At 35.8% G+C, this 19,101-nt stretch overlaps 1 protein-coding gene across 6 annotated transcripts in view; it reads left to right on the top strand.

The window, feature by feature from the left end:
* UNC13C (unc-13 homolog C) overlaps positions 1-19,101 on the top strand; it is a 222,028-nt gene that overhangs the window by 69,387 nt on the left and 133,540 nt on the right. For 4 of the 6 annotated variants that reach the window (XM_054077487.1, XM_054077486.1, XM_054077488.1 and 1 more), the window contains 2 exons: positions 2,486-2,550; positions 15,637-15,715. In XM_054077487.1, the coding sequence (XP_053933462.1) occupies positions 2,486-2,550; positions 15,637-15,715 (144 nt within the window). Of the gene's footprint in view, positions 1-1,922; positions 1,953-2,485; positions 2,551-15,636; positions 15,716-19,101 lie in introns of those variants that run through there. The other 2 variants (XM_054077492.1, XM_054077490.1) reach the window with 2 other exon arrangements.

The following is a 19,101-nucleotide window of genomic DNA, read 5'->3' as shown; positions in this document are numbered from 1 at the left end:
CTGCACTTACCCTGCTTATGAAAATGCTGTTATAAGTTTGGAATTGGAAAGTGGGATTAGATGGTAGTCCAAATCTTCTTTATAAACTTGTAAAGAACGAGTAGCAAAACATATCTGATATCGTCAGACAAATATATTTCACAAATAAACAGAAAATATAAGGCCTACGCTTATTTCTGTAAATCTACTCAGTCAAATGAGGGTAATTTGACAGCTAAACCACTGCAGCTTAATTTAATCAAGAATTAATTTCTGAAGGAAAATAAAAATGCTAGTATTTATGAAGAGGGAGGGTGAGTTTTAAGTGAGTAAATGTCAGACTGGTTCACGTACCAGCAGAAAAAATACTGTAATGTTTTTTTTTTTTAAAAACATAAAAGTTAATACCACACCCATTTATATTCAGGAGAAGAAGTATGCAAAGAATCGATTCATGGCCAGCAGAGATTCTTGGTGCTCGGAGATGTGCTTACTCTATTTTTACTAAGATTTGCCATTAGTAATTCTTTTAATTTAATGTTTCATAGAACTCAAAGCTTAAGTTTTCCTTGGGACAATAAACTATAATTCATTCTTTTAGGCGTGCTCTCCCTAAAATGATTGTTCACAATTGCTGTGAAAAAATCCCTAAGATTTGTAGTCAAGCATAGGAAAAAGGCACATTTTGTGGTCTCACAAAGGAGGAGACTGTTGCGCATTTGGATTTTCTGTGGATTCGAGTTTCGTGCTGTGACATTGCTAATGCCTAGTAGCTCAGTCTTCTTTACTCTTTTTGGATAATACAAAATAAGATATAATGTGACTGGTAAAACATGGTTTGAGCAATTTATCTCCAATTTCTACTCTGCCTGTTCTTGTGTGCATTCTTTGCTTCGATCACATAAGTAGCCTTTAAAATTAGTGACACAACAGAGCCTTTTGGTTTCCTGGATTGTTGGTGTATGCACCTTTACATTTGCCAGTATATTTTTTATATATATGTTTGAGTGTGATATTTTCTTGTAGATAAACTGGTTTAGAAATGAAGTGTGCCATCTATTTAAGGCATAAGTGATCATTTTGTACTTATGTAATGTGGGATATCTCCAAACATTGCAAAAACTACCTAAAAGGCCTGTAGGATGTGAACTCCATTTTCGGAGGAAAATTGAAAGATCAGTGCGGTGACAATTAAAAAGGTTCAGTTTCATATGTGCACTGTCCTATAAAGTGTTAAAAAAACCCCACAAAACAAACAACTTATTAGCGGAATAGTATATTAAAACAATTTAAAAAGTATTTGTATATTAAAATTGACAAGCCAAGAAAATAAGGGTAGCTTTTCCTGTCTACAAATATTTTCTGTCTGACCGTAAATGTGAATACGTCACATTTTTACGTTAAGCAATTTATAGTGGTATATATCTCTTTCATACTTTAACAAAAACTTGCAGTTTTTCTGTTGGTATTTGGGGAGTAATTTCTCTCGTTATATGATTAGTTGTGATAGGATAGGAACAGTTCGAAAGATTTTTTTAATAGATATATCTTTAGTAGAAACGCTTTTTCAATAAAACAAAGGCATTGTTTTATTGAACATGGCAACTACAGTAAAGATATTAATTAAAGTTAAACAAAACCCAAACCAACAACAAAACAACAACAAAAAAAACCCTAAAAATCACGTGGAGATCATATACAGTATATAAATTATATGATATACATACACACAGTCCTGCATATGTGGCAGGGGTTCTTGTCTACCGAAAACATGTTTTTGCTTGTTTAAAATGTGGAGACAGCAGTCTTGCCAAAGCACTGCAGCTAAGCACAGGTGATGCTTGGATTCTGCTCTGCATTAGCAGATTAAAACAGTGACAGCTTTTTATAGCATAAAGTATTTTCTCAGCAACTGTTTTTATCTAACCCTTCTTCCTAATTCTCTTTCAGATAGCGGTTCTGTGGATGAAAAGGTTTAAAAATCACATCTTTACTATAGGGATCATGTATTTTGTTGATGTTTGTTTGTGACTTATTTGACATGTTTGGTTCCTTCATTTTCGTTGTGAAATTTGCATGTTTTTACCAGCTTTCCACCTTTTTGTTCTCCTTTGAGTGTATTGCAAACGTGTTGCGTTTACGAACAGGATAACCCTCACTGTTGTGCCTATCATACCTGCGAACACCGGGGTCTGCTGCTGTCAAACGGATAGCTGGGATTTTTTGCTTCTAATTCTCATCTACACCGCATACACTGTAGGGCCTAAAGGACAACACCACATGGGAAGCGATATCTTATCTTCCCACGGGTTCTCCCAGTGTGTTTCACGAAATGCTGAATGCTACCAAAATGTATTCCTAAGTAATAGTTGCTCGAGCTTTGGCCTGGAGCTGACCCTGCTAAGCGTTGTCATATTAGGTGTTGTACGTTTGATGCAATTAAATTCTGTCCAAGACTTAGTAATAGCAACTAAGTAATTGTGCTTTTTTTCTTTATTTATTAAAGGCTCGGATAGTAAGTGCAAGTTCCTTGGATAGTTCCAAGCTTTATGCAGTCCAGGCATTTAGTAGGTAAGTAGCGATATGGCTGGGAAATTTGCTAATTATGATAATGTTATGGTATATTTTCCTAAGTTTTCTTTTTACAGGATTATTTTAAAAGGAATATAGTAAGTTACATTGCATATGTCTTTCTAAATTTTTTTAGTCCTCAGTTTTTAAGGAGTTGATATGATTTCAATTGCACTGGTCAACTGCACGATAAATTGTTTTACCTCTTTACATACAAAATAAATGTCCTTTGAAGCTGTAACTTGATTTTATGTCTTCGTTTTAGTAAAAGCATAGTAATGTAGTAATATCAGTCCAATATCTAACATTTTTAAAGGTCAAGGGAAAATGATCTTTGAGTTGTGGAGAGTGAGCATGGCAGAAACCTGTACATCTTTTGATTGCTTCCAGACAGACTTCTCTTACATCCAATTTCTTTGAGGATTCCTTTCTTGGAGGAAAATCTCTCTTTCTTATTTTGAATAACTTTTTAATATTCAGTTTAGAAAGGAAAAAACGTAAAAGCCATTTGTAAAATTTATCCAGCTATAATAGTTAACTATTTAAAGGGGATATTACCCTCTTGGTAGTGCACACTATAAGCACTTTTTGCTATAGTTTTGCTTTGTTACAAAGACAAGGTGAGGAGATCAAATTATCTAATTTATCTTCCAGCATCGTATTTGTACGTCTTAATGGCTTTACAACAGAATCTAAATACTATGAAGTTTTTCCATTTGGATTCCTATGTTTTGTTGGGGTTTTTTTTCCCCTAAAAGGTGCTAATGGGAATAGTTTGCTTAATATAATCGACATGCTACTGTGGAAGATATAGTTATGGTAGCATTTTCACTTATTGCTAAACCTTGAACAAATTTAAGAGCACTCTCCGGGTTTACTCTGGCTTAGGAAGTTTCTGTCAAGTTTGTCCACTTTGAAGTGTTGCATTTCTTCCTTTTCCAGCTCATAAAACCATCAGAGTTGCTGTAAAAATGTGTGGCCATGTGTGATATTTTGCAGGATTAGTTGCCAAGTGCAACATGAAACACTTTAAGATTGTAAGAGGTAATAAAATTACAGTATCTAGGGCAAGCTCTTGGTTTGCAAATGGCACGTTGGTTTCACTTTGAATAGTTGCAGTTTTCTCGTAAGTTTGAAAATGTCAAAAATATCTTATTATAAAACCTTTTGCCTTGTATCAATCAGCACGATTTCTTACTATACCAAAATGACTGCTCCTTCTTTGAATGAGATTTTTAAGTACTGTATCTCTCTACATTTTAAAACAAAAACGATGCAAGTGCTGTGAATTTTCTTTCTTGAGTTCCAAATGCAAAACATTAGTATTTCTGTTTGAATTACAGTGTTTTTCAACATGAAACTAGCATATCTGAAGAAACTTTATTTCTCTTGGTTAGATTACTGATTTGAATACATTTTCAGCAATGTGTTACCAAACTATTTAGTAAAACTATGCTAGTGTTCACATTATTCTTCTAATAGAATCATGGAAGGCTTTTGTCAGAATGTTGCAACTGTGCAAGCAAATAACAACAATAGCCTTTCAATTCCACATATGACAATTTATATTTGGTGGCTTCTATGTTGAAAAAAGTAATGCACTTCAGAACCAGAAGGCATCACAGAGGCAGCTTCTGGTATTTTCTTCAAATAATAATGTACATCACCTCTGCAACGTGAGAATCTGACGTCTTAAAAACTACGTGGTGGTCTGTTGGAACTAAGAATGATCATACTCAGAAGCATTAGTATGCAAGCCTGGCACAAAACTTCGGGTATTAAAACAACAGCAAGAATGCTTTTCATATCTTTTAACAATTATTATTGCAAAATTCAGTATATAGGTCATTGCATGGTTCTCGGAACTGGTATGAGAACAATATTTAACACCAAAATTAGTTGAAATTTTTGAAATAGAGTGTAGAAATTTACATTTTCGGGTACTCTCATAGGTGCTGTGCAGTGCAGAATTGTGTATTACATTCAATGATTATTCTTAGAATAAGAAAAAATGGTTTTTTTCCTCTAGAAAAATCAGTAACCCAGCACTGAAAATAAAGCTAGTCCAGAACTGTCTTGGACTTATCAGCTGTGTTTTTAATGACCCAGTTTTGAACATGGCATTTTGAACACTTGAGCTTTCATTGCTTAAGCTAGAGAATTCTTTCTTAACACAACTGAAATCTTAAGGAAAAATTTCAGTTTCATATGAAGTTTCATACAAGTAACCTACTTCTTCTTGTTGCTCTGTTACCTTTCATTGTTTGGCCTCCATATGAGTAAGCATATAAGTAAAAGAGAGCTCATTCTGTCGTACCGCTTGCCGTTTGCAAAACTGGAAGAGAAAGTTTAACATCTAGTTAAAGTGTAGCTTAGGAATAGCATTTTGTAAGCAGACCCAAGGAGTGTAGCTACTGACAACCAAGTATTGATACCTATCCATGTGGGAAGTTACATGTGACCATATAGTTTTGCCAATTACTTAATTAAGGTTTCCAAATAGGTGTAGTACTTAGAGAAGTCATGTACAAGAGTGTATCAAATCCTTATTTTTTGTGGGTTATATGCAAAATACAATCTTATAGAAGTAAGGAGACTTTTTGCCACTGAGAAGGACTATACAGACAGAAATTCCTTTTATGCCCTCTCTTCCATTGACAGGTGAATAAATTCAAATATTGCATCTTCTGAGAATAATGTGTCATTTCCTTGTACAGACATTGTGTAACCACTGCATAAAACTACTTCAAATGACTGATAGTAGCTCAGTGCTATCTTATGTTTTTAGATTAAACCTTCCTTCTTTGCTGACAATTTCAGATGGGGCCTCTGCTCCCTTTGCTGTCTGCAATATCTTGGAGCTTCTCTTTCACTGAGCTCCTGAAAACAGTTAGGCAATTTTAATTTTAACTTAATTTACATGTCAGGTGAAGAACTCTGATCAATCTCAAAGATTATTGTGGCTGTGTTTCAATCATACTTTCCACTCTGCTTCTGCGTGCAAAAACTAATCCTAAATTCTAGAATCCCTCAGACTCATCACAGCCAGTCTGGCTATGACTCCTTTTCCCTCTTATTATCCCCCAAAGGTATTACCATTTGAAGAGATGGGAGATTCTTTCCCTCTCAACCCTTAATGCCTTGCTTTTTCTACATAAAAACACTCAATTGCCTCTTTGCCCTATTTTTCCATCTCTCTCATAGCACAGAGCTGTGAACCCACCTCACGTGTACCCACACATCCCATGCCCATGGCACTGACTGCAATTCTTCATTTTCTGCCATGTTCTCCACTTGGCTACATGAAATGAGAGAAAAGTCAGGTTGGGAAAGAAAAGGCAAAGTCCAAATACAGTTTTCCTGGATCTTCTCATGCTACCTTGCTCTTAAAAGGCGAAAACTCTGTCTTTCCTCTTCTTTCCATGCCACTATCATGTATCTTCTTAGGTTTTGTTTTTCTTCTTCATTTTACTGAAGATGGGACACTTCAGAAGTCGTCCTTCAGATAATTTTGAAAAGTAGATGGAGTTCAGCTGGGCTTCTCGTAATGCATATCAATGTGGGGTAGGACTGTAGTACTTCCTCCAGAGCCTTGCTCTGTCTTAGTTCACTGCTTGCCTGATGGTAGTCGTGTCAGACACGGATAATTTTACCATGTGGCCTAATCCATTCTGAAGTTTGCTAATGGTACACAGATGGTGCTTCATGCAGATGATTACTCCTTTCTTTTAGCTGCATCTTCTCAATGCTAAAACAAATTTATTTTTCTTTATTTCTCTGACAAATTCAAATAGGTAATTGTTATGCAGAATGTCTTCAGAAGCACACAAAAACCATTCAATGTTACAGGTTTGGGTTTTTTTCTTGCCTTGAATGGTAACTTGGGTACCTTCAACTTCATCATCTTCTATGTCAGGGTGTTGTTGGGTTGTTATTATTAATCGGGATGGGGAGGGGAGCAGAGAACTGAATATATAACCTACATAACAGGAACAGTTTGCCTGTGGCTGTAGCATTTAAAACTATACACAAAGACTAATATTTTACTGTCAGTACAGCATTGCCCAGTTTATTAGTTCTGGTAATGTAGGTATTCTGATTTTCAACAACATTTGATCTCCCAATCCAGAACAGTGTATTAATCTTTGTTGCCAGCTGATAGCCAACAACCTTTGCATACTTACTGAAATGTTATTAGAAGGATTGAATTTCTTCTTGTACTGAGGATTTGTGCATAGGAGAATTTCTGGTTCATATCCCCAAAGGGGCTCCTTCAATAAAGATGCGAGGAAAAAGTACTAAATATGCAGTTATCCAAGAATAGGATTAAAATGTATGTTTTCAGCACAGATACGTATTAGTGGAACTGTATTCTCCCACTGAATCTCCCAGTGGATTCTCCTATGCTCCACTTAAAACTGAAATGGATCTTCCTAGGCAAGTTTACATTCATTGTTTATCTACTGGTGAGATATGAGAGTTTGGTGGGTCAGCCTTTCCCTGTCTCCACTGGATAATGCTCACTAATCCCTTTTGTGCTGTTGCCTAAAAGGTTTTGTGTGTCCTTGAAATGATTTTTTTGTTTTAATTAGTTCTGTAATTTCTTTTCTTAATACTTTTTACTAAGTACATAAATATTTACTTATATATTTTATATATATTTTACTGGGGAAAAAGCTAATAAACAGCATTTTAAAATGTTTTTAAAAGAATATAAAATGCCGCACCTGTTCTACTACCAGGAGTAACGTGGAAATAATTTGCGTATAGGCTCCCCAGTTTCTTCACCTGCACCCCACTATATATGCAGGAGTCCAGTGGGTATTACCTTTATTTTTCTACTTGTGCCTCTGCCCACACACTACCAGTCTTCACTCTAAATGGCAGTGATCAGAATTCCTTATGTACCCCTTCTTGAGCGTATTACATTGCTTATGCACTTTCCCTGTCTTCCCACCAAACCCAAATCAGATACACGCACTCGTGTCTGCTCCAAGCTTCTTCATTCCAGCCTTTCATAGTATTAGCTCCTACCAAGTTTAAAAATATAGTCTTTGTGGTTGTTCTCTTCCTTTAAACCTCATCCCTCAGACAATTCTGACATCTCAAACCACTGTAAGTCCACCACCACCTGCTCCAGACGAATCTTTGCCAAAACTGCTCTTCTCCCCCGTTTCCCTTTAATCTTCAAAAAGAAAGGGTCACTGTCCCAAATTATGCAAAGAGGCAGCTGTTGGACCCTGATGAATCCAGTTTGATAAAAGGTTCAGAAGTCCCTTATAAATAAAGAATTCATATCGCCCTGGTGCAGTATAACTGGAGAACAGTTCTAAAAAATGAGAGCAGTGCTGCAGTTGAGGAAAGAAATAGTCTTTCCATCAAAAAAATTAAAGCATGAAATTGAGGTTTTAGTGGGAAGTTGGGTGTTTGGGCTTGTTAGTTGTTTTGCTGGTTGAGCTGGTTTTCATTTTCCCTTTCTCTTTTTCTTTCTTGTTGAGAACTGTGTGTAACTAAACTTAATGACATCAGGGTGTCTCAATTATATTTATCAGCTTGCATGGTTCCATTTTTATGTGCCCACATAAGATAGTTGAGAAGTAGAAGACGAGCATGATTTTTCTTATAGAAACATGATTCAACATGTTTATTCATGTCAAAATACAAAACACTGACTACTAGACACTACCAGCCTCAGTGTCCTGCAGGTAAAGCAGAGAGATGGAAATATAGTAAAGTTTTTTGGTCACAATTCTGTGACGATTTCTGTCCTGAAAGTTCACAGCTACATAAATATCTGGATTTATAAGAGAAATCAAGATTTTGGGGTTTTGTGTAAAATACCGTCTTACCACCTTCAGTAGGATGTCACTGATGTTTTGTTATTGCTTTTAGTCTGTTTTATTGCTTTCTGCTCCAGGAGGTTAATATTCTTATTTTGATTAAATGCTATGATCCTATGATAATGGCAACTACGTGCATATTGTTGAAGGTAAAATAAGTATAGCATGTTACTGCTGCACCTGGTTTTAGGGTGGTCTCCATCCTGGTTTTGCAAATGAAACTGTCTTGTAGAATTTCCTATTTCCACCTTACAAATTCTCGCAAGCTTTATGCATGTTTGTTTTCTTTCTTTCCCTTGTTGGTCTCTTTTCATTATGGTCATGTTGATAGTAAGGAAAGCATTTACATAGATTTCAAGGACAGTAGAGGGAATTCAAAATGAGTCCTTGGTTTTATGATATTGAAACAGCTTGGCTAAGGGAGCTTAATTTTGAGAAGGATGTTCAGATTTTTCTCTTCCCGTAAATGCTGAGAGCAGATTTTCCTTCTAGACAATATTTGCAGCGCTGTGAATACTGTCTTTAGCATTTCTACTGGTTTGCTCTGGTTTAAAGGTCAAGAATATCAGCAAATACCATTTTAATGCTGTTTTGCTTATGCTTGGGTTTTAATAACATTTTTTACTTTGAGTCTTAGGAAATAATTTCAGTGTTTTGGGAGTCGTGTGGCTTTTTGGTTTTGTTTTAAAAATACTGGATTAATAAAGTAAAGGAGAAAAATTTGCAAGTAGAAATGGTGGTGCTTCGGGGCCACATCACCCAAGGCTAGCATGAAGTCATTTTAGTTGGCTAGCATCATCTCCCTGTAATGTGACAAGAAGTATGACAGGAAAAAGAAATAAGGTCAGAACTTCTTTGCCAGCAGCTTTCTTTTTTTTGCAAGAGCTGAGAAGGTCCCAGAGGCCTGCTGGCACAATTTAGGGGATCTGTTGGTCTGCTCTGGCTCCACCTGGCAATGAAGCATTCAACAGATTTGAGATCAGAAGGTGGCAGAGGGAGGCTCAAAGCCGTAGTCACAGAGTCTGTTTTGCTGCCTCAGCCAGAATCTGAGCACTGTCAATATATCCTAATGTGTGATTAATTTGTATCTTTACTATAAAATATGATTAACAAACTTAATTTCAAAATTTTCATGACATTAATATGCATACTTACTTAGGCACGCAGTCTTTTGACATTCGAGTGGGTATAAACCTTTAGTACAGCCTAGTCTACCCTGGAATTTTCTGACAGCTTCTTGAATTGGCCAGGATAACAAGTTTTCTTCTGTGGAGGGTTTTGGCTCATTCTTTTTCATTTCTCAATAAGTATTTTTAGCTCGTATTAAGACTCTCTTAATCCAACTTTCATTTTCAGAGAAAGTGCTAGGCATTTATTTAGTGGTATTTTAATATACAGAGGACTAGGAAAAGCTGTAAATCCAGTCCTGTCATTACTTTTATAATGCTGATATTTTCTCCCAGTACTCATACACAATTTTAGATCTCCAGTTTCAGTTTTCCACTCCGGCAAAACTTATGTATTGCTACCCAAGTGTGGATTTGTTTGTCTTGAGACAGTGTGGCTGCCTCATAATTATTTTCATCAACAGTGTGGCTGTCTTGTAATTATTTTCATCAACTTGCATGGCTCCGTTTTTATGTTTTTACAAAAGCCACTGGGTATGTTTTGTCATAATATGCAACAATGGTGCGTTTCTTCTTCCCTTCATCACCCACTAGTTCAGTCTTCAAAAAATTCATCTCAATTTTAGTGAGATTAAACCAGTGTAATAAATTATTAAAGCTGTCTAGCTGCTTTAGTTGTCACATTTAACTGTATAAGTTTGATTATTCTATAAACCAGATTCACCTAATCTGAAATATTAAATAATCTGAAGAACTTCAAGAAAATTAAGTAGCCCGGTAACCTATAATGTATGTTCAATACTGAGTAATGTTAAAAAAAACCAAACCAAAACGGTAAAACCTCACCTCTTCACTTTATTTTTATCTGGAAATGAAGACATTTACACAGACCTTAAAGAATAGCTGTGATTCTCTCCAAACTTTTTATGCCTATAAATGAAAAGAATAAGAAAAAGGAAAATCCACTTTGTATTCATTACTGAGATGTTTCATTTTTTAATGACAAATATACCAATATTTTCTGTGATGCTTTATTTTGATCCAATACAGGTATCGTGACATAAGATCGCCTTTCATAAAATGACATTTGTTAAATATTTTTAACACTACTATAACTTAAACTGTAATTTTATAAGAACCACTAGTGACTATGTACAGTGCTACGACTCTCAATTTGTAATTGTCCTCTAGAACTGAGGACTGAAGTCAGGGGAAACAGGTTCGAACTGTCAGTCTAGGGAAAGAATCAGATTTGATTGCAAGGTATTATTGTTTTTATCAGAGTTTATTTTGAGTGTTTTTGATTATAGCTTTCAAGTCCTTTTTTTTTTCTGTAACAAAGAAGAGGAATAATTTAACTTGAACAGTGTGGGCCTGATGAACACGAGCAGGATCAGCCTAAAGAGGGTGTTATTGTTGCTGCTGTGACTAAGTGGAGATGATTTGTTGTAACATTTTAAAGCTATTCATGTGACTTATTTTAACTTTCTTCAGAATTTATTGACATGTCAAATTTTTGGGAATCTCTACAAAGTATTTTTCTTTATAACTAAAATATATTTCTTTATAACTAATTCAGATGCAATCTGAATTATCTTAAAATGTCATGTCACACCAAAAGTCATCATAAGGCAGATCTAATTCTCTCTGGAAAGTTGCACCAGAACGACATTCTCTTTGCACTGAAAATGTATTAATTCTTTTCTTCCCTCCATATCGTGTTGGGTTCTGGCTGGTGTTTTAAACTAATGAATTTAGTCTTTAGGGCTGGAGCACCTCCCATACGAGGACAGGCTGAGTTGGGAGTTCTCTCAGCCTGGAGAAGAGGAGGCTCCGAGGAGACCTCAGAGCAGCTTCCAGTGCCTGAAGGGACTACAAGAAAGCTGGGAAGGGGCTGTTTACAAAGGCTTGAGGATATGGGACGAGGGGCAATGGGGATAAACTGGAGAGGGGCAGAGTTAGACTGGACATAAGGAGGAATTTCTTCCCCATGAGGGTGGTGAGGCCCTGGCCGGGGTTGCCCAGGGAAGCTGTGGCTGCCCCATCCCTGGAGGTGTTCCAGGCCAGGTTGGATGGGCCTTGGGCAGCCTGAGCCAGTGGGAGGTGTCCATAGCAGGGGGGTTGGAACGGGATGGTCTTTAGGGTCCCTTCCAACCCAAACTGTTCTATGATTGTATGATTCTATGAATTTAGACCATTCTGAAAGAACATTATGGGTGCAAGTTAAGCTTTAGGTTTTTAAAACTTTGGAAATCATCCCCTTTGTATATCGCTAGTTTTTTTCCGGAATCTGGAACAAGGAATGCCTTGTTGCTATTTACTGGTTTTATGTCTTTAATTGGGTTTGGTCAATATGGATCAAAATGAACCTGCAAACTCTTCTTAAATCTCCAAAATTGCTTTCAACACTTGCAGAATAAGAACTTGTCAGTGAACCAGTAGGGGATCATGGAATAAAGTGAAACTTAGGCCTTGTCCTTTAGCTAGATGTGGTATAAGTTCTGGGAAGTACATAAAGGACATGTTTATTTAAAGCTTTTGCTTTAGAAGCTAGTAACTTAATAGCAACTCACAGCCCTTAAAACAATGTTAATTAAGCCCCTATAATCAGAAATTATTATCTTTAATCAGAGTATTACCCACAATACACCCCATTATGCCAATCAGTGACATACAACTTAAGACACCTCCTGCAAGGCCTTATCTATTAACAGGAAAGCACCTCAAAGCTTGACGATATCACAGAGAAAAAGCACCCAAAGGCATTTTCAGCGCACTCCTAAAGGTCTTGATTATTTTTGCTATATTCTCTTAAGAAAGCAATATTTTGAATCAGTTTATTCTTCACTTTATTTTGATCTGTGACTCAATCATGCATAGTGCCAAGAGGCTTTATGCAAACTGCTGAGTGCCATTTTGAAGAACAGGGTTTGGGAAGGTTAGTCATCTCTCAGAAACAAGCAATTTAATCCTAGTTTAAATGACTACTTTTTTAAATAAGAATACGCACCATAAGGGTTAAAGTGTCACCTAATTTCTGAACTGTTAAAGAAAATAAAAAGAGTGTAAAAATGTATCTTTTCTTTTCTTGGCAAGAGAAAGGGTGAAAATCCATTGTCAGATGTGGTTTCCCTGAAGAATATCAATGCTTGAGGACCTCAGAAGTTCTACTGGGAAATAAAATCTACTCTCCATCCAGCTTTACTCATACTGGCTCTGTATAACTAATTGTTGCTTTGTGATATGATAGTGAAATGCGATTTTTATTTTTTTTTTTACCAAATGGGAAAAAAAGGCATATAATTTACAGAAAAACTTTCATAGGTATAATTTATTTTATAAAATAAAGACATGATATTTTCATATTTGACACAAGATGAAGAATAATACCAAGTTGTTAAGACAGAGGAAAGATCTTTGGAGTCAAAATAGTTGTTGGTGTCAGGAGAGCTGGGCATGGATCTTTTAGAATTTAAACTTAGTCCTGTTTGAATATGTGGAGAAATATTTTTGACTCGACAGAGTTTTTTAAAGTTAAGCCCATCAATAATGATTTGAGTCGTACTCGCAGTGAGCAAAGGCTTACAGCCCTTTCTCAACTCAAGTGAGTAGTTCTGTGCATTGTGTGAGCTCTAATGAGATTACTCCAGGTTACAAAACAGAGCCCAGTATTGCCAATTTGATTATTCCTGTAACAATGAGAGGTGATGGTTTTAAGCTGAAAGAGCATAGATTTGGTTTCGATATAGGAAGAAATTTTTTACTGGAAGTGTGGTGAGACACTAGGACAGGTTGTCCAGAGAAGCAAGTGCCCCTTCGCTGGAGGTGTTCAAGGCCAGGTTGGATAAGGCTTTAAGAACCTGATCTAGTGGAAGGTGTCCCTTCCTATGGTGGGAGAGTTGGAACTGGATGATCTTTAAGGTCTCTTCCAACCCAAACCATTCTATGAACTGATGTATATCAGCATGAAGATTAATAGATCTTTATCAAGGTCTTTGCATGTATGTTGAACGAGATTAAATACATGTGTAGATGATACTGAACATTATATTTAATCTTTTAAAATCTGCATAAGAAACAATGTTCACAGTGTCTTTATTTATTACAAGATAAGAGAAATTTGAAGTTTCACCAGAACTTCAAAGCATGGGAATTATTGAATAGAAGGTGAACAAATACCTCCAACAATATAGATGCCATTATGTCATTTTCCCTTACCTCTCTTCTGATTTTAGTTAGTTAAGCTTCACTGAAGCTGAACATTTCAAGTCCTCTATCAAGCCCACTCCACGAAAGTAAATTTGCTGCTCTGCAACTGTTGAAAGTAAAGCATGGAAAGAAATATGGCGAGTATGTTGCTGTGTCCATTTCTTCCATGTGCCTGTGAAACAGTAAGAGCACCAAATAGAATCCCATTTTATTCCAAGTGAGAGATAAAAAATATTCTAGACTTTGCCTTAGAAGCAAAACAAACAGACAGAAACCTCCAACAACAACAGCAAACTAACTAACCCCCCCAGACAAATGAAATAACTCAGTGATGCAGTGGGTGACCAAAGGTACATCTAGCCCATCATCCTGCTCCTCCTGAGGATGGTCAAAAGGAGATACCTAGGAAATTGTCAGAAAAGAGCAAGCATAGTGTACGATGATATTTCTGTAGGATACTCCTCTAGCCTTCTACTCTTCTAGTAGTCTGTAATTCAGAGATTGTTTCAAGCAGTTCGTGTAATTTTTTTTTTAAACACATCCTAACGTATTTCACTTCTCTTAAATCATCTGGATTTCTGATTTATGAGTTCTTTTGGCTTGCATTGATTCATCTTGAAGATATTAGCAGCGGAGTTGTCAGAGTACAGGGATATGTCTGTCCCAGAACTGCGTGCAGTCTGGCATATTAGCATAATCCAGCATTGATTTCAGTTTCTATCAGTATGCCAGGCTGTGGTCCCTGATTCATAATTCTTTTTGAATTTAGCTGTAGCTGTGGAACTGTTACATCTATATCCAGCAGGAATCATTAGGCAGAGTCTTGGCTTAAATAAACACAGAATTTGTCAGTTCCGCTAGTGGTGAGGGGTTGTAATTTCCAAGTCAGCAGAGGAGTACTTTGAGCAAAGGTCTGATTCTTTGGAAGTGAAAATTCTGTAACTAATTTCAGGTAAGTCTCTTTTAACCCAATAATTGTGATTTGTATAAATAAAATGAGGGCTTTCAGATGGGAAACTCTTTGCTGTGACATACTTTTTTATACATAGAGATAGAAATTTAAGAAAACTGAGGATATTTGAGACAGTGCTAAGCAGAGGGAGCGTGGAGGGGAAAAATGTTATCTTGAAAAAAAATCTTGAAAAAGATAGTATTCCAGCTTCTCTGAGAGTCTCAAAGTATCTCTGAATTAGATCTGACAAGGCATATAGCAATCTTCCAACACCAACTGTGGAAAAAATGCAGGAGGGTAAGAACTGTATTACCTCTTCTGAAGAGTCAGGGAGAATGAGGCATGTTGTTACTGGATCAGTATCTATTCCTTTAAATCCTACTGGTGTGTCAACCGTTCTTTGAAGTGGCTCCGAGTTGATCTTTGCTGTCGTTTCAAACTTGTATGTGAGATCTAATGTGCAATTTGAATGTGTGCATAGTGAAAGAGCTTAAACCATGCAAGAGAAAATGGAATAATGGAATTACCTTGAAATGCCACCAACTTTGTTTTTCACATTCACATGGACTCATATGAGAAGATGTGATTATGGATTTAGTTCAATATTTAGTTAGATATTGTACTCTTTGTATAACGTACAATGTTGGGCTCCATCTCAGCTATCAGATACACAAGTTTTTTTGATGGAAAGCTGCTGTTATAACTTCTAAATACATGAGAAAAAGATTTAGGAAGTATTAAGCAAACTTTCAACTAATTTTGCTTTGTGTGCATGCTAGGAGAAAAAGTTAGCCATGCCAAGAACACCACTGTTAATTTTTCTTAAGAATTAGAACACTGATTGACTGATAACTGCTAGTTATTATTTTAATTGTAAACACACATTATAGAAGTTCTTAAGGTTGCAGACTTGTAAGACCCAGGGTTGAGGGATTTTTTGCCTTCTAATGTCCTACAGTGCTGGCCGTGGGCTGTATGGGATTGACAGCATGCCAGACCTGCGCAGAAAGAAATCCTTCCCCATTGTTCGAGATGTGGTAAGTAACTTCTGATGTCATGAAACTTGATTTATGTGTCAGTTATCTAAATCTTTCATGTAATTACTGTTGCATGTATGAATTATAGTTTGTCAACAATGGGTTTATGGGAAAAAAAGTATTTTGAGACAATAAATTGAGGCCAGTAAAAGTCAATGATGCAGTTGTTATAAGGTACTAGAATAATAAGTGTGACACTCTCATTGAATATTTAGATATTTCCTGTGGAATGAAGTAAAATGCATTGCCTGCAATAATAAACCGCTCATTTTCATTAAATCAGCTCTCAAAGACAGCTGTTATTGAGTGCTTGGGATACCGATTGACTTGTTTTATTATGATACTGAAAGCTGAAGAAAGATACTTTTAAAAAGCAGCCCTGTTTCAGCATGAATGTTTTAAAGATTTATGCATATTTTTGGTACAAGATGAGGTATGGTTTTTAGCAGTCATTGTAGACAATAACAATCTAGGTTAGTACATTTCATAAAGGTGAAAAGAATGGCAGTCCCTTTAGGATTTATTCTGATTTCCAGTTTAAACATGATTAAGTAGAATCTCTGCTCTAAAGAATTTTAAGTGCCATTCACATTTTTCTTTTCTTGAAGTATAGAATTCATAATTCGATAGAATAAGTATTTAATCTCTGGTGATGTTGAGCCCCCAGACCAATTTCTCATTGTAAAGAAAGGGAGTTGGCCAAAGTAAATGATTCCTGTAGTTGTCTTTAAAACATTAATCTTTGCCAAATCACTGCTCAGTGTATGCTCAGATACTCTGTTCTTCGGTACTATACACTGTCTGAAGGGTCACAAAGCGAAAGCACAGCAACTGTTTTAGAGGACAATTCCTTCTGAAATCAGTGAAGAGTTGTAATTTCTGCCATAGCAGAGCCTACATTCATTGAAGCCATCTTTTAGACATAGCCACTCCACTAAGTTGTATTACATGAGTATAATTTACAGCCACATTATGATACTTTTCTGCATAGTAAATATTCTGGTTTATTCTCCCTGTAACTGTATACAGATGTAATGCTCAGAATCTTGATATTAACTATTCACTTTGAAAAACACAATAATTATCAAAATGAAACAAAAAAGAATATTCACATTTTGGTGGAATCTTTTTCATATTACTGTTCTTATCTGTCAGTGATTACTATGTAATGATTGCTGTCCTGTCACTGAAGGATAACTCCTCTGGAAGAAATTCTTCCTCTAATAAGGGGAAGTTGCAGAGTTTTAAAACTGAAATTTGTTCTGGAATTTTATCAATATGGACTTACAGTATAGCTCTTAACTATATGCTCTTTGGCTATATACTTCTTTAAAGTAGTAAATTATGTTATAATTCAGTTCTGCAGCTGTAAACCTAAAACAATTATACAAACTTGAGGAATGTATTTCAGACTTAGCGTAGGTCATCTTCATCTTTGAAAGATTATTTGTATGTGCATTTTAAGTAATCACCTCTGAGCTTATAAGAGATTGATTCCAAAATACCTCATTTAAATGACTAAATTAATTCTCAAGTCGTTATAAGATCTAATGCTTTGGAAAGTATCTTTTTTAATCTTTACTTATATGATGGTTTCAGAAATATAGAAATAATATTGCTAGAAATAAATGCTAGACTCCTTCAACACTGACAGAAGTAGATATAATTTGATTTTTTTTTATTGCAATAAATCTGACAAACTATTAATATTCTTTATAATTTCTTTCCTGTCTTGGCTGGATTTCCCAGGCTATGGTAAGTGATTTTATGCTGATAAATGCTCTGATATTAACTCTTAGGGATTTTAGCAATGTCATGTTTTACAATAAACTTTTATTGGAAAATAGAGAAAGTATTTTATGACAAAGAACTTAATCCTAAGTGAAGTTGTGCCTTCTGTGAATATCTTGTCCTCTGCATTGTACATGCCAAAATTAATAGAAAAAGTTGATGTTAACTAGTTATCTACATATTCCAAATATCCTTTCTAATGATACAAGAAAATTGTTTAAAACCCAATCCTGATGCTTTCCTCGTGGAATTGAACAGCGTTAGATACCTAGATGAAGAGAAGTTGGAAGTGTTGCATAGTGTTAAATCCTCTGGTATCAGTAAACTAAATGCTTGGAGCTCCCTTGTAAAAGGTGAATTTCCCAAAGCAAATTAAGACTTTTATGTACTGTGGTGCAATTTTTTTTCATAACTAAACTAATGTCTCATGGAAATATTTTCTTTTCCACCAACTTTGTCAATTGTAAATGTCCCTCTTTATTTTCCTGGTTCCTTTGCACTTCCAGTTTCTCTGCATTAATTTTCATGCTTTCAGTGTGGCACCTCAATATAAGGTTTATCAAAATTATATAGGTCATCTTAGATTCCTATTTATTTCCATAAATTCTCATTTTGAAAAGTCCATTTTTCAACAGCAGCCTTACTAGTTTGCTTTCTCCTAAATCTCTGAGATAAGCTTTTTTCATTAAAGCATTGGGATTCTCTGCTCTTCCTGCTTCTTTTGGATAGAGTCATTAGCAAAGGATAAGGCCGTCAAAATCCATCTGCAGGAACAATTCTGTTTGCTGCCGTCAGAAGTTTCCCTGTGGTTCATTATTAGAGTTCTAGTAGTCCGCATAGGGGGGAAAGAGAATGAAAGGAGAAATGGTCATTCAAGTGGAGTTACAACACGGAGAGCTTGAATGTCTTTCTTTTTAATGTGGAGCCAGAAAAAAATTGGGTGTAATCGCTGTAACTTCAACTTCAAAGCAACCATGTTCTGTCTTTTGTGCTAGTTAGAGCATTTATTTGAGGTGGAACTTCAACCGGGGGAGGAATAGCAGTAATTACAGTGAAGGTTAGAAGTACTGAACTCGCAGGAGCCAAATAGGTGTGTGATCTGCCCAGTCATCGGCAAAGGTGGCTTGCGCTATTTTTCTGTCTCACTGCGTTTTACTCTTTGCTAATGCAAGTCATCATTTCAAATGTTATGAAAACTCTAGACAATTCCTGGTTTCATTTGATTTAAAGGTGACTTTATACCATGCAGTCTTTGTAATCGGGAAATCTCTTTATCATTCAAGAATGTATTATTAACTTTATCATTTGATTATAAGAATAGGAATAATTTGTGAATCCTTGCTGCTGTTGTGAAACAGACTACTTGGTTCATACTGTTAAAGTGAGCACACCAGGTGAAACAATTGCTTATTTCAGTTAAAATAATAATCCACTGATACTTCTTTTTATGTAAGTGTCTCCAAAACACAAGCGTTTATAGAGGCTACAACTTGATCATGGTAGTTTAAACTATTCATGGTAGTTTAAAGATATTCATAGAAATTACAGCTGCTACATACTGAGTTTCTGTACATTGTGAGAGTAATCTTTAGAAA

This window comes from Cuculus canorus, chromosome 12, assembly GCF_017976375.1.
Source record: "Cuculus canorus isolate bCucCan1 chromosome 12, bCucCan1.pri, whole genome shotgun sequence".
In the NCBI taxonomy this organism is placed as follows: Eukaryota; Metazoa; Chordata; class Aves; order Cuculiformes; family Cuculidae; genus Cuculus; species Cuculus canorus.
Note: the sequence above shows the minus strand (reverse complement) of the source record. Positions and strands in the feature narration are given on the sequence as shown.